Below are 15330 nucleotides of genomic sequence, written 5' to 3' on the forward strand. Positions count from 1 at the left end.
GCATCCTGTTAGTGTCAAGGTTGTGCACTAATCTAAAGTTTAAATTGTTAGGAATTCATGGTAAATTTCCACTTTCAAGTCACAATAACCAAATTCAGCCACTGTCCACCGCTGCCATGTTAGAAGCATACGTTCATATTAGGGATCGACCGATTATCGGTTTTACCGATATTATCGGCCGATATTCTCTATTTTCGGCAATATGGGTATCGGCCAATATAGATACCGATATTGCCGATAATACATACCAGGACCGCCGGGCCCATTACAAGCCCGGCGGTCCTGGGGGGCCGGCAGCAAGCTGTTACTTACCTTTCTAGCAGCTCCCAGTGTAAATATCGCGATTTACACAGCGAGATGAAGGGAGCTGCTGGAAAGGTAAGTAACAGCTTGCAAAGTTCACATATTATCGGTATCGGCTCTAAAAATCAAATATCGGTCGATCCCTAGTTCATATGTAGTTCATTTCATTCTGCTGATTACATGTAAAAAAAAAAGTGGGTTTTACTGAAGAAGCACATTGTAAACAGACTGACTTTAGAAACATCCTTAGCAAGAATCAGACACTCCAGCAAATTAACAAAGTATTAAGGCATTGTGCAATGCATATTGTACATACAAAAACATGGGCGTAAACTACCATTCAAGTTGCACCAACATTTCAATGTTTTTAAAGCAACATTTTCAATTTGGTTGGCTGTGTTGCTATAAGCCATTTATTGGCAGTTTTGCCAAATAACTTTGGCGTGCGTGCGTGTTTACCTTGCTTAATTCATCCATTGAGATGTCTGACAGTCTGTGAGATAGAGATTAAATAGACTTTTTCCTTGTTTTTATTTGGCAGGCAATCCCAGTCCATCCATCACTGTTCTGATTCGAGGCATGTCAGGACGCCACGCCTGGTCCATGCAACTGTGTCACCTTCCCAGAGCAGCAAGAGCCAGTCAGAGGGTAAATAATAATCAATTAGATACTGATCTTGGGATAAGACTTATTTTTATTTTTTTGTTTTGTTTTGCTGCAAATTAAAATGAATAGCAACTTTTTACAACCATATGCTTTGCAAGCAGATATTGCACTCTCTGAGCGCACATTGGTTATTCACCAAAGGTATGTGTGAAAATCAGACGCTAAAGGCAATACAGTGGTAACAAATATGCACATAAGTTCAGAACAATGCAGTGTGTGTATTGTAAAAAAATAATTGGGCATGTCCTGAATCTTGCATGTAGGATCCAGATGTTTAGCCAGCAGTGCAAAATTACCAAATTATCTCTGAACAAGGATCTTATTAAAATAGATTAGATATGATTGCATCTTACCGACAAATCGTTCCTTAAATAATTTGGATCCTCTGTTAACCAAGAGGTACCCAAATATGTGGTCATTCCTATTGTTAAGAGCATAGGGAGCAGTGTGAATGTTAATAATAGAGTGAACTAATATTGTACAGCAACCCAGCTCCTGTGTTCTCCCCTAGCTTTCTTCTGCTTCCCCCTCGCTGTATGCACACTTTCAAAGCTTGTGTTTGAGAAGCAGAGGCTTCTCAATGAGAAGTTTGCACTAGGGGAAAAAGGGTAGGGATTGCAAAGGCTGCAGACATACGAACTGCAGCTTCTGCAAGCTGTGTTTAAATATTCCCCTAAACATAAAATGCATAACTAAAATGATTGCTTGTTTTTCTCTGGAGGTACTAGATGGGGATTTTATTTTTAGTGTGGAGTGTTCCTGTTCATGTTTTAGTCATCACTGCACATGTTAACCCTTCTGTTACCTCACTAATCAAAAACTGCCATCTTGCTAGAGTCGTTCTTATATTGAGTGAGTCTTGTGTGTGTATTTATATATATATATATATATATATATATATATATCTATATATATATATATATATCTATATCTTATCTCTCTCCCTATCAGATGTTTATTCCCGAGAGCAGGCCGGAGCCAAAAAGCAATGTTGGCATTAAGTACAATGTGAAGCATCGTCCATTTCCAGAAGAGGTGGATAAGATCCCCTTTGTTAAAGCTGACCTAAGCATTCCCGACTTGCATGAGATTGTTACAGAAGAGGTAAGTGCAGCTTCCCTAGCCAGTATAGGCGCACATCTGCTAGATCTATTACATTGACAAAATATTATTCATAGAAGCCTGGAAAAAGTTGCTAGTAAGGTTAATGAAATGCATACTCCAGCTCACCATTCACATCCAAATGAGACGATTTTGCAGTCTACAAAAAAATCCTAACAATTCGACCCTTATAAATTAAATACCAATCACAAATTGCATTTCCAAAAGCAGGGAGACCATTGTCTCCTTATGCTGTAAGCTTAATCAGGGGGCAGAGAGAGCTCTTTAATTCCAGTGCAGTCACCAGTTAAGATGCAGGCGTGTAATATTTAGGACACGGATTTCACTTTTTAATCAGTACTATAAATGATTTGGAATGCAAATGAAGTGAAATCCCGGTAGTAATTCAGATATGGGGGACATGTTTAATCACTGTCAGAATCTTCATTCATCTCTATAGCAGCTAATCAGTCAGTGACCAGGATCTGTGTAGATTGATTACTGTTAAACTAAAAATGGCATCATCTCCCTTGGCACTGCCACGATCCCCTCCTTGGGTTGCGTCATCCTGGAAGCATGCTTGCAGTTGTGAATCTACAAATACTACAATGAGGGATCTGCTCCAGCTGACAGAAGGGAAGCCCCAAGTATCCATTGATACCAGTTTTTCCAAATGTGAGCAGGGGTTTAACTCTGATCACACTACATTTTAATCCCCAATGAAAAAGCTGCATTTTGATCTCGCTTTGCATGCAGCTAACCGGTCAGTCTGGGGACACTAAAAATGGCCACAGCTGTAAGAGGGGAGCCCCTGGAATCTATTGATTTCTGGTATTCCAGGTGTGAGAAGTGATCTAACTATGCTAAAACCACGATCTAGTTAAAGGCATTTAAATGCCTATTTAAACAGCTGTTTGTAGCTCTGATTTCCAGCACTGCAAAGAACTCATCAAAAAGTCCTGGGCCACAAAAAATTACCCAAAGTGACACAGGGGTGCCCATGTATCCACTAATACCCGGAACTCTCTGGTTTTAGCAGGGATTTAACCCTTCTCACACCAAATCTGTCAATGCGCCCTAAAGGCATTAAAGCCCATTATAGTTAGAAAAAATTACATGTCCTTAAGGCGTTAAACCATTTGTGATCCCAGAGTGCAACCCATTGGCCAAGAAAAGAGAAAAACTTACTGTAAGATTAGCAAGTACTCCATATGTCTCTCAAATTGTATAGATGGTTTGTAATTCCCTCCGGAAATGGACCTGGCTATCTGCTCTTAGACAAGTATGCACTCATAACGGTTTATGCTATGTTCTTTGTCTGGTTTTATCAGTTAGAATTAAGGCATGAAAAACTGAGGCTTGGAATGTCGAACCAAATCCAATATGAGACAACACTGGACAAGGCGAAAGAGGAGGAATGGAGGAAGAAAAACTATCCAGACCCAGTCACTGAGTGCAAGCCTCCATCTCCAGCACAGGAGTTCCAGACCGCACGCTTGCTGCTTTCACACTTTGGATTCCTATCTCTTGAAGCACTGAAGGTAAGCATCAAGGCAATGACTGGTTAGATAAATTACTTAAATGACATTCGATGATGGCCTTTAAAATCTTAATTTTTTTTGTGTGTGTTAACATAAACTAATGCAGATTTGCCTGCACAGTTTCCAGGCTAACTCATATTTCCATGGTTGTGTTGGACAGTGTACAATCCGTTCTTAAAAGCTTTGGGGACACAGTGAGCAGATCTGGCAATCTGCACAATCAAAAATGCAAGAAGTTTCAGAGCATTATGGGGGAGGATTAAGCTGTGCATCCACAAAGCACATGCAGCCTTTACTTGCTGGTCTGTTTAGACGAGATAATATGCAAGTAGGGAAGCCTGTTTTCAGCATTTGCGAATTGAATATAATTAACATATCTAGTCCAGTTGAACAATTCTGAATGGCTGATTGGCAGTATCCAGAAGTGGCCTTACACCCTGCTAACAAATGCAAAACATGTCTGTATTGGTGGCATCTTATGCTGAAACATGGCATCAACAGGGTCTTTTCCCCAATATGTTGACTGGAGTAACCCTTTAACGTATTGCGTGAACATATTACATAGCTTATGGCCTATGTAGTTCTGTTACCTGAACTATGAAAACATTTGTGTGATGGGATAAACGCACCGAGTAACTATATAACGGTGTGTGTGTGTGTGTGTATATGTATATATTATTTTTTATTTTTTTTAACATTCTTTATTTTGATTTTCGCAAATATTACATATGTTGCGTGTAGACTGTGGGAATGCACCGTTAAAACAGTTTGCTACAGAAAAGAGAAGGGGGAAAACAGGGGTGATACAGAACAAATATATCGTTATCAGAGTCCTATTACAGGGTAGTAGCATTGTGTGTGCACGTCTTGCGTGGTTTGGGGTTTGTTGGGGTCGCTCTCTCGCAGCCCTCCTGGTGTTAGGTGGAAGTTGGGAATTCGATGAGCCAAGGGTCCCATATCTTGTCGCAATGTATGATTGTGTCATAAATAAGAGCTGACATGCTGTTCATTTTCCTAGCTTTGTCCATCCTTTTTTTTTTTTTTTTTTTTTAATGTCGTCTATTGTCGGGACTGTGGATACGCCCCAGTGTGTGGCAATGGATCTTCTGGTTACTAAGGCTTGTTTGACCAGTAACTTGTTTTGTGCTCTGGTTGAAAGCAGCCAGGGGTCCCCGGGGATGTTAGTAGGTAGAATTGTAGATGCGAAGGTAGTCAAGTCTGACCATAGCTGTGTTAGGTGTTGGCAGCCCCACCAAAGGTGGTAGTATGTCTCCTTTTGTCCGCATCCCTTCCAGCACCGGTCTGATGTAGAGTCCCATCTGTTTTAACTTTAGGGTAGTGTGATACCACCGCATTAGTGTCTTATAGGCCTGTTCTTTGTGATTAACACAGATGGTAACGGTTGCACTGGCCTCCCAGATGGCTGTCCAATCCGTGGGTTCATCAGGGGGGCCCAGGTCCCTCTCCCAAGCCGAGACGTAAGACAGTTGCGTGTTTTGTGTCGCTTTGACCAGTAGGGAGTAGGTCATGGAGATCTGATTTTTCTGTATGGGGTTGTGGATGCATGTTTATTCGAAAGCATTGAGGGGGGGTTTGCCCTGCTCTTTTATATTCAGTGGTATCTAAGAAATGTCTTATCTGAAGGTATCGGAAGTGGTCGTATGTAGTGAGTGGTATCCGAGTAACTAATTTTATTCTTATTTATCGATTAGAACTTTAATGTCTGTTTTTCCTTGTATTTTGGTCAAATTTTATAATCTAAACATCCAAACTTTTTCTGATTTTTTAGGAGTCTACAAATAGTCGTCTACCTCCTCACCTCATTGCACTTGACTCACACATGCCTGGTTTTTTTGATGACATTGGGTATTTGGATTTGTTGCCCTGCCGCCCTTTTGACACCGTTTTTATTTTCTACATGAAGGCTGGTCAGAAAACCAGCCAAGAGGTATGGAATTGTGTGTGTGTGTATATATGTATGTGTGTGTGTGTGTGTGTGTGTGTGTGTGTGTGTATGTATATATAATCTATCTTTATAGTATTGTAAAGCACTGCAGAATAATGTGAATAAATATAATATCCTATACATGGACTGCTTCTGTGAGAAATGTTGTATGCTGGTTATGTCTTTGTTATACTGGACATTCTGCTTGACTTTAAAGTTCTAGTATATGTAAATAAAGATACCAAAACTTTCTCAAGCAAAGAAATAGATACATTATGGAGGGCCAAGTGAGGTTTTCCTCTGAATTGGCAGCTAAACAAACTCTGTTTTTGAATATTTATGTACAGTCAAGTTTTTATTGGTATATTGTGGCAAGGACGGCTAGTATTTCCATTGCTCCTTATGATCCAATTCTAGTCCTTGCATGCCAAAACTAATGGATATAGGTGTTAAAGGCTAAATTAAGAGATGTCATTTCAGATACTAAAGAATGTGGAGTATGCCAGTAATGTTCAGCTGCACTTTCTGGAGTTCCTCCTTTCCTTGGGCTGGCCTGTGGATGTAGGGAAACACCCAGGGTGGACTGGTCATGTTTCTACCAGCTGGTCAATAAACTGCAATGGGGAAAATGACCAGCAAGATCAAGGTATGACAGTACTGCTGAGAATAAAGGATTAGCAATATATAACAAGGGTGTTAGAATGGCCAGTGCAAGCCTATTTATGCCCTAGGCAAGACAGCTTCTTACCCCCAACCAAAAAAATGCCATCTTTTGTGTGTCTTTTTTTTTTCTCCAAGCCCCATTGTGTTTCTTTCCCCCGCCCCCAGCCACTTTGTGGGTCTCTTTCACCCCCTCTTTAGCCCTTTTGTGGGTCTCTTTCACCCCCTCTTTAGCCCTTTTGTGGATCTCTTTCTCTCCCCCTCCTTAGCAATTTTGTGGGTTTCTTTCTCCCCCTTCCTAGCCCTTTTGTGGGTCTTTCTCCCCCTTCCTAGCCCTTTTGTGGGTCTTTCTCCCCCTTCCTAGCCCTTTTGTGGGTCTTTCTCCCCCTTCCTAGCCCCTTTGTGGGTCTCTCTCCCCCTTCCTAGCCCCTTTGTGGGTCTCTTTCTCCACCGTCTCCCAGCCCGTTTGTGGGACACTTTATCCCCTCTCCCAAGGGGCTCGCAGTTTGCAGCTCAGCCACGCTGCATGCAGTGATCAGCAGAAGGGTAGCACTGCGCTGTGCGCTCTTCTCCTGCCGGTCACCCGAACATGCACCCCATGGGCAGGTGCACCCTAGGTCACAGCCTAATCCGCCTAGCAGTCGAGTCGGCTCTTGGTGTTAGGCCATATATGTTGCAGATCATAAAATGTGTAGATTCTACTAAATTCGTGAAGGTGTTTTGTTTGGTGTTTTTTTTTTTTTGTCTGAAGCGCATAGCGTTGATATCCAAATTATCAGATTGTCATCATGGGTGTATAGCAAGTCTTATGGGTGAGTTATGCATTCTCATCTCAAATAAACACAATATACATTTGATAGACCTGGTTAAATTCTAATGCAGCTGTTACTAGAACAAAAATGGAGGTTTAAGGGGTAAACCTGTGCTTGATTCATCAAGGCTAGCAGGAAACCATTCTGAATACTAGAGACGACAAACATCTGCACTTTATCTAGAATAAACTGGAATATTTAACTATTGCATTGCAAAACAAGAAATGCATATTCACCTACTGTGTGCCATTCTCATGCTTCTTCAGTAGAGTGAATTAGCACTTCCAACTTGAAATGGGTAGCCCCCACATACTCTCCATCAGTATGTAACATTTATAGAGGGGTTTGTTTGATTAATATTAAACAATAACTACAACATGGAGTGCATTATTTTGAAATATAGTTGATGGAAAGTGGCAATGTTTACAGATGCATGCTATAGGATTAAATCCCTCCAGTCATTTTTAAGTCCCAAGTGCAATCTGCTGGTAATATTGTGTTACAATGGAAGTTCAGAATAATGGTTCCACAGTCAAAGGAACACTATATTGTTAAGAATACAGCTTTTGTGTTCCTAACACTATAGTGTTGCTTTAATATATTGATGATTCTGCTTTTGTCACATGATGATTGGTAACTTCCAGCGTGAATTGCAGTTGGTGATCTGCTCCTTGTTCACAAAACTGGCTGGTCCATCTATATTATTTGTGCAACTAAAGCTGTGATTTATTTTCAGAGGATGTTACTTCCACAAATGAAACCGGTGGAAGTGTTTTCAACGGAGAGAAGAAAGTTTTATACTACGCGGATGCATTGACCGAGATTGCATTTGTTGTTCCATCCCCCACAGAGTCTCTGCGTCAGTATTTTCATCCAAACTTTTATCTTGATTGTCCAAAAAAACAATGTCCTATCTATAAATATTTTATATGCATGTTTTCCTTTATTTAAGAAAGGAAGAGATAATCGTGCAATTGTCATTTCAGACATTTGCCATTCTAAGATTGATATGTGCTGTTAGGCTAATGGATTTTATTTGGGGTAAGGAAGCACTGTACTGAAAATACACTATATGGACAAAGGTATTGGTACATACCTCTTCATTATTGTATTCAGTTGTTTCTATCAGACCCATTGCCAAGGGTGTAGAGAATCAAGCCCCTAGCCTTGCAATCTGCTTTTAATTACATTTGTTATAAAAATGGGTCATTCTGAAGAGCTTGGTCGCCACATTTGCAATGAGTCAGTTTGTGACCTTTTTTCACTGCTAAATATTCCACAGTCAATTGTGAGTTGTATTATTGCAAAGTGGAAGCGTTTAGGAACAGCAACTCATGAAACAGAAGATCACATAAAGACACAGAGCGGCGTCAGAGTTCTGAGGTGTGTGGTACGTAAAAATTGCCAAAACGCTGATACCATAGTTGAAGAGTTCCAAACATCTGCTGCCTATGCAGCTGCATGCAAGCCTCACATCACAAAGTACAATGCTAAGCATCGGTTCGAGTGGTGTAAAGTACACCGGCACTGAACTCTGGAGCAGTGGAGTGATAAATCACGCTTCTCTGTTTGGCAGTCTGATGGGCGAGTCTGGGTTTGGCAGGTGCCAGGAGAACATTGCCTGACAGCCAAGTTTTAAAGTTTGGTGGAGGAGGGAAATGTACGGGGCTTTTTTTTCAGGGGTTACTTGCAGTTAAGGGAAATAGCTTTTCCACGAAAATAAGCCATAGCCGTAATATAAGCCCTAGCCTGAAAATAAGCCCAGTCGCAAGTTCGCTAATCTATGTTCGGGGAAGTTTCCACCGAAAATGGATTTGCGGGATTCCCTGCGCTAGTAAGCTCATCTATGTTCAGGGAAGTTTTCCCAAACCTAGATTTGCGGGATTTCATGCCCTAGTGAACTTGTTTATGTTCGGGAGAATTTCCCCGAACATAGACCTGCTTTAGGGGCAAAAATTAATATGCCTCTTTCTTATATTCGTGGGGGAACATCGGTATTAATACTTCAGGATATTAAGACATTTTGAACAATGCTATGTTTCCAACTTTGTGGGAATGGTTTGGGGAAGGCCCTTTTTGATTCCAGCATGACTGTGCCCCAGTGCAGAAAGCAAGGTCCATAAAGACATGGTTGGATTAGTTTGGTGTGGAAGAACTTGATTGGTTTTTACAGAGCCCTGACCTCAACCACATCAAACACCTTTGCAATGAACTGGAATGGAAATGACGAGCCAAGCCTTCTCATACAACATCAATGCCTGACCTCACAAATGCTCTAATGGATGAATGGGCAACAATTCCCACAGAAACACTCTAAAATCTTGTGGAAAACCTTCCCAGAAGAGTTGAAGCTGCAACTTCATATTAAGGTCTATGTATTTAGAATGCAATGTTATAAAAGTCTGTGTTGGCGTAATGGTCACATTTTCCAATACTTTTGTCCATATAGTGTATATTGGTTTATATACTGTATGTTGAAAGAGAAAAAAATGGTTTGTTTTTACTAGGGATGTGCCGAAAATGGGTCAAATCTGCCGAAAATCGTGAAGGAATTTTTTTATTTCGGCGTATCCCTAGTTTTTACATTCAAATGCTACCCTCACAGCAAAAAGGTCTGCAGTAGTATAAACTAATTAATGCTTTACTTTTTTAATTCATAGCGGACTCCTTGGACAGTACTGTGTCTGAAACTGATGGAGACTCAAATATGGATCTTCTGCCTGGGATACTAAAGCAACCTCTAACCCTTGAACTATTCCCTAATCACACAGAAACCCTGAACTCTGCACATCGGGTAAAATAAAAAGAATTCAGTGAATTTTTTTTTTTCTTCCTTTTTTCAGTTCATGGCTTCTTTCTAGAGAAGCATTATTAGCCAACTGTAGTGGTTTTGATGCTCATAGTCCATCTGAAGACATGCTGTGCGTGCTGCCACTATTACAGAAAAATAAAATATTTCTGTTTATCGATCAGTTTCTTTCCAAATAGTGACTGCACGTGTGGACTAATCCTTCATTCCAAATCTGTTTCTTTAATTGTTCAACCTTTTGGGTCTCATTAAATCATAAGTGTGTAAAAAAGATTAGTGTTGGCATTTCTAGGTGTGTTCTTCATATCAGAGGAGCCTAGAAAACCAATCATTATGGACTATCTTGCACTGTTACAAATGATGAGCAGTGTATTGGTAAGCCTAAAACCTTATTTTAAAGATCACAATACATGTTTCTTTTCTTTGTCTAGCTGAGTCCAACATCTCGCACTAAGAAATTACCACAGGGACGTACAGTTCCTCCCATGGGTCCAGAGACCAAGGTGGCAGTTGTGTGGCTAGAGCAGTATGATGATTTAGGTATGGACACTCTACAGAACTTGGACTGTATGCTGGTTCCTAGCTCTTCATACATCATTCAAAACGGCACTCATCCTATAAAATATCTACCTTATGGACATATACACATTTCATTACTTTGTGGATAATGGTCAGGTAAAACCAGTCTGGTAATACTATATTGTGTTTTCTCTTTCTTTGTGTCTCTCTACACCCTGTCCATGCAGACAACTTCCCATTGTCTGACCTAGTGGCAGAAACCAGCACTGGGATTGAAACCACTACAAACAGCAGCACCTCTCTCAAGTAAGAGTCAAAACATCATGTTGTTCTTGGTATATTGTACTGGGGCTTTTAGTTGAAATGTTTTCTGTTTGTTTTTCAGAAACAGTGCACCTGAGAAAGAAGTGCCAGTGATATTCATCCACCCCTTGTACACTGGTCTTTTTCGGGTCAAGGTGCATGGAGCTTCGGGGAAATTTAACATGGTGATTCCCTTGGTCGATGGAATGGTGGTTAGCAGAAGAGCCTTGGGTGAGTTGTTTTTCTTTCTTAGGGGGCTGGAGGAAAAGAGTGGGGAAAGTGGGGTTTATAATCATCCTATCATTCAATGGTCATCCCAAGTTTTAGTCTTCCTTCTAGCTATAATTATCTAAATCTCTGTCTCCTACATTAAATGCCTTGCCTCCTTATTTCTTGTTCTAGGTAGTTGGTGTTTGAGTTGCTTTTCAGAATTGTCTTGCCTCCCATCTGACAAACGCGGTTAAATCTAAATCAAATCTGAGAAAAGTCAAATACTTTAAACTCATAAATAGAAAATTAGACCAGTTCTTCTATGGGTTTTCATAGTCCAACTGAACATGTTTTTCTTTCTTCTTTTTAGGCTTTTTAGTAAGACAGACAGTGATCAATATATGCCGGAGGAAAAGATTAGAGAGTGACTCCTACAACCCCCCACATGTGCGACGAAAGCAGAAGATCACAGACATAGTCAACAAATACAGAAACAGACAGTTAGAACCTGAGTTTTACACATCTCTTTTCCACGATGTTGGCCTGAAAAGCTGCACCCCTTAAACCACAGCCCCTAATGGGGCTCCACGTGAAAAGGGATTACACTGAATGGACATCTCCAGTAGTATCTGGAAACCAAAAAAAAAGAGCTGATGCACTGAATGTGTCATGGAGAAGCCTCTGTAACACACCACCGAGAAATCCAAACTGAAATTGACTCTCTGGATTAACATAAAGGCTTGCGCTAGCAATGAATTTGGCACCAACCACCCTCTGTAGATTCATCTGTTATGCCGCATGTGGATCATCTTACAATCATTTGCCTTCTGGGCTACCTGAGAACCAAGATGAACCTGTTTACTGAATCTTGTATTGTAGATGCATTTGCAGTCCTTTAATGGCTAATGGTCTACTGAATCCATTAATTGAAAGGACTGACTAAATTGATATGAGAGGAGTCCATCTAGGTAGGGTATAAAAGGAATGATATCCCATGCAAACATGCACTGTGTTAATAGACCACATCGTGTAGATAACACACCTGTTCTGCAGGAGAAGGGCAGCCTGTTGGTAAATTTGCAGTCTTCTGCTAGCAACCAAGGAGATCGTAAGGAAACTTTTTTTAGCTGAGGTTAAAGTTCAGTACTCACAAAATGTATGCAATCCTTGTTTTTCACAGACAAACATATCTGCCATAGTAATTTCTCAGCAGACCATATGCACCTTACACTTCAATTGAACTATTTCTTTATCTCACTTTAGCGAATGATATGAGAACATATTTGTAATCTTCAGGGTTATTTCCATTTATCTCCTGCTGGAAGTATGTATGTGGTTATTATTGGGCAGTGCCTCTAAAGAGACTACCATATTAAACATGGCTTCTGCATATTTATATTTTAAGTAGTCTGACACTGCAGTTATGTGTGTGTGTTTGTGTATTTTAATTTCACTCTTCTTAATCTAAGAACTGTTTTTTTTTTGTTTGTTTGTTTTTTGTGTGTTTAGTTATGACTGATAATGTTTTATGTGTTTGCTTATTCTGTTAAACCATTGGTCATTTTTGAGTAGTGTAATGGTTGATGAAACACATTTTTCTGGATCACAAGTGGTTGCATTCTAGAAAGCCATCTTCTCTATCATGTAGGGCATGCTTCCCCAAACTCTGGCCCTCCAGATGTTGCTGAACTACAACTCCCATGATTCTATAAATAGTTCAGCACCATCTGGAGGTCCGGAGTTTGGGTAGGCCTGATGTAGGCAATGCCCAGGTCATAATATCAGTCGATATTTGTCAATGAAGAGAAAAATGTAGGACTGCACTTTTCATGCTTCTGCCACTACCCATAAGTTTTAAATATTTTGGGAAGTGTGAACCTCTGGAAATTGTTTTGTGACAATCTTAAATAGATGTGTCTGCCTTTCAAGTTCCAATTTTTTTTTTGTTTGTTTTTTACTGCAGCTGTTCAACAAGAAAACACTCTATATAAGGCTTATACTTGTATCAAGCCAGAAATATTTCTCTAATATATCTTTTAGATGCTTTCAATTACTTGAAATCACTATACCTTTTGTATTTTCTGGATTTGACATTATATAGAAAACTCCACAATTGAACAATGCCTTGTTCTGTTACCTCTCCAGCAGTCTTCTTCAGAGTCAGTTGTACTAAGCACAGCCAAGCTACTTATTTGCATCCTACTATAAAATCACATTCAAGCATTCTTTCTAATATAGGCTCATATCCGAAGATCACATCTAGAAAAATACATAAAATGTGGTCATGGTTGCACCAACCTAGGCAATGGTTCAATCACTTCTGGATGTGACACCTGTAACTTGACCCACCATTTTCAAAACAAATCCTTCCGTCCCTGTACTCTGCACTGTAGCTCTGGACTCCCCATGCAAATTTCCAGCCTGCTTAGCCTTTATCGTATTTATTAATAAATGCAATCTGAAATAAAAGTCTTTTTTTTTTCAAACCTACATGATTTACAAAAAAAATTCCTAAATTCCTTCAACGATCTAGGGTGATCCAAATTATGTACATGCAGAGCCAAATGCCAGGAATTCACACTTTTGCTGTTCAGGGGGCTGGTCCCTCTTTAAGGGTAAATAGTCTAAGCATATTTGACATTTAAATGTACATACATTTTGTTAGATTTAGCCTTCAATTTTTTATTTTATTTTTTATTTAATTTTTTGCCTGAAATACTTTTCACTTAAAATTTAGGCACGTGGCATTTTGTTTCCGAATATATTTCATATTGTTCCTTTTTAAAAAAAAAAAGTCTTCTTTTCCCAAATTTGACCCATTGCATATTTTAGTGCGGATCAAAAGATTTGTGCACGGACGTATTCTCCCCGTTTAATTGATTAATTGAAACTCTGAGTATATTATTAGCATTTCACATTTAATTTAAGCTATTAAACGTTTTATTAAAGCAATTACTTTTTTTCAGATCTCAGCGAAATTTTATGTTTAGTAGCTCACGGTTTGCTACTATAGAATGTAGCTTTATGTGTATGTAATTTTTAATGTCCCACTTCTGTAATCATATATACACTATATGAATATTTGTGTGTTGCAAACGCACAACCTTCCCCACTTTCTGTATTTTAATGTAAATAAGAGACGTAGGCACAGAATTTTCAAGTCACTGTATATAGAAAGACTTGGGCTCCGTGCTGCGGGTTTCCTGTTACCTCTTTCCTGTTAGGCCACGAAAAATGGTTTCTATTCATGCCAATCTCCTTTCTCCATAAAGGATCACATCAAATATTGAATGTAACACATTTAGTCAAATAAATTTTAAAGAACATTCTTATTTAAGTACTTGTTGTGTTATTTATTTTGTTTGTCTTTTTTCCCCATCTCTAATCTGGTGTTTTGGTGTCAGTCAACATAGTTACGCAAAAAAACATTTTAATTTATAGATTGAGGTGTGTTATATATACACCCATGTTTAAAATTGAATGAGGTAAAAATGTGATTCCTTGTTAAACTTATTTGCATATGCCCACCCAGAACCCTTTGCAATAGTAACATCACTGCAGATTTGTGATTTCTGTGGGAAAAGCAAGTCTTATGACTTGACTGGTGTGCAGATTTTTGTTTAACATTGTATTAATTATCCAGACTATTTCGATATAGATAGATATTTATAAATTATATTTAAAGTAGCACTGTAACCCCCCCTGCAAAATTAGTATTTTGTAAAGATTAAATATTTTTAAAAAAACTTTTTTCATATATATCACATTTTTTCCTTTTTTTTTTTTTTTTAACATAATCATAACAATACATATACACAAGCAATACTCAATGTTATTGGTTTACTAACATACTGTTAAACTTTTATAAGACAAATTATGAACCATAAGAAGGACATCTCCTGATAAAGAAAGAAAAAAGGAAAGATAAGTAAGTGAATGGATAAAGAGAATATTATTGTTTTTGATAATACTCCCACCACTTTTAGGCATAATTGCTTTTGGTGATGACTGAAGTTTTAACCATCTAAGGCCTGTGTTAATATAGGACTTGATTTTTAGGTGTAACCAGGTTATAGGGTTAGTTTCACTCCAGTTTCTGGATATCAAAAAAAAATTGTAGCAGCAAAAAAGTGTATAATTATCCATTGTTTTTAGGTTAGAGACTCTGTACCAATTTAATTGGAGCAAAGCAGTTTCTGGTCTTTTCTAAGTTGAGTTTAGTAAGTAATTATAACTTATCAAATACTAGTAACCATAAGGGTTTAATTAAAGAAGCACTATAGTGCCAGGAAAACAAACTGTGTTTTCTTGGCACTATAGGGACATTAGGCCCCCCCTCCCGCTGGGCTGAACGGGTAAAACCCCTTCAGCCACTTACCTTTCTCCAGCGCCGGGCTCCTTCTGTGCTGGAGAACTCTCCACCCCCTACCGACGCAAGAGCCGCGCGCGTATTCAAACAGC

At 39.2% G+C, this 15330-nt stretch overlaps 1 protein-coding gene across 4 annotated transcripts in view; it reads left to right on the top strand.

The window, feature by feature from the left end:
- RALGAPB (Ral GTPase activating protein non-catalytic subunit beta) overlaps positions 1–13648 on the top strand; it is a 69389-nt gene extending 55741 nt beyond the window's left edge. For all 4 annotated transcript variants that reach the window (XM_063455743.1, XM_063455744.1, XM_063455745.1 and 1 more), the window contains 11 exons: positions 845–951; positions 1921–2073; positions 3402–3611; positions 5401–5559; positions 6037–6202; positions 7765–7887; positions 9689–9822; positions 10269–10377; positions 10584–10662; positions 10742–10890; positions 11240–13648. In XM_063455743.1, the coding sequence (XP_063311813.1) occupies positions 845–951; positions 1921–2073; positions 3402–3611; positions 5401–5559; positions 6037–6202; positions 7765–7887; positions 9689–9822; positions 10269–10377; positions 10584–10662; positions 10742–10890; positions 11240–11433 (1583 nt within the window). In that variant the 3' untranslated portion in view covers positions 11434–13648. The remainder of the gene's footprint in view (positions 1–844; positions 952–1920; positions 2074–3401; positions 3612–5400; positions 5560–6036; positions 6203–7764; positions 7888–9688; positions 9823–10268; positions 10378–10583; positions 10663–10741; positions 10891–11239) is intronic.
- The last annotated feature ends 1682 nt before the right edge of the window (positions 13649–15330 follow it).

Source organism: Pelobates fuscus, chromosome 5, assembly GCF_036172605.1.
Source record: "Pelobates fuscus isolate aPelFus1 chromosome 5, aPelFus1.pri, whole genome shotgun sequence".
NCBI lineage: Eukaryota > Metazoa > Chordata > Amphibia > Anura > Pelobatidae > Pelobates > Pelobates fuscus.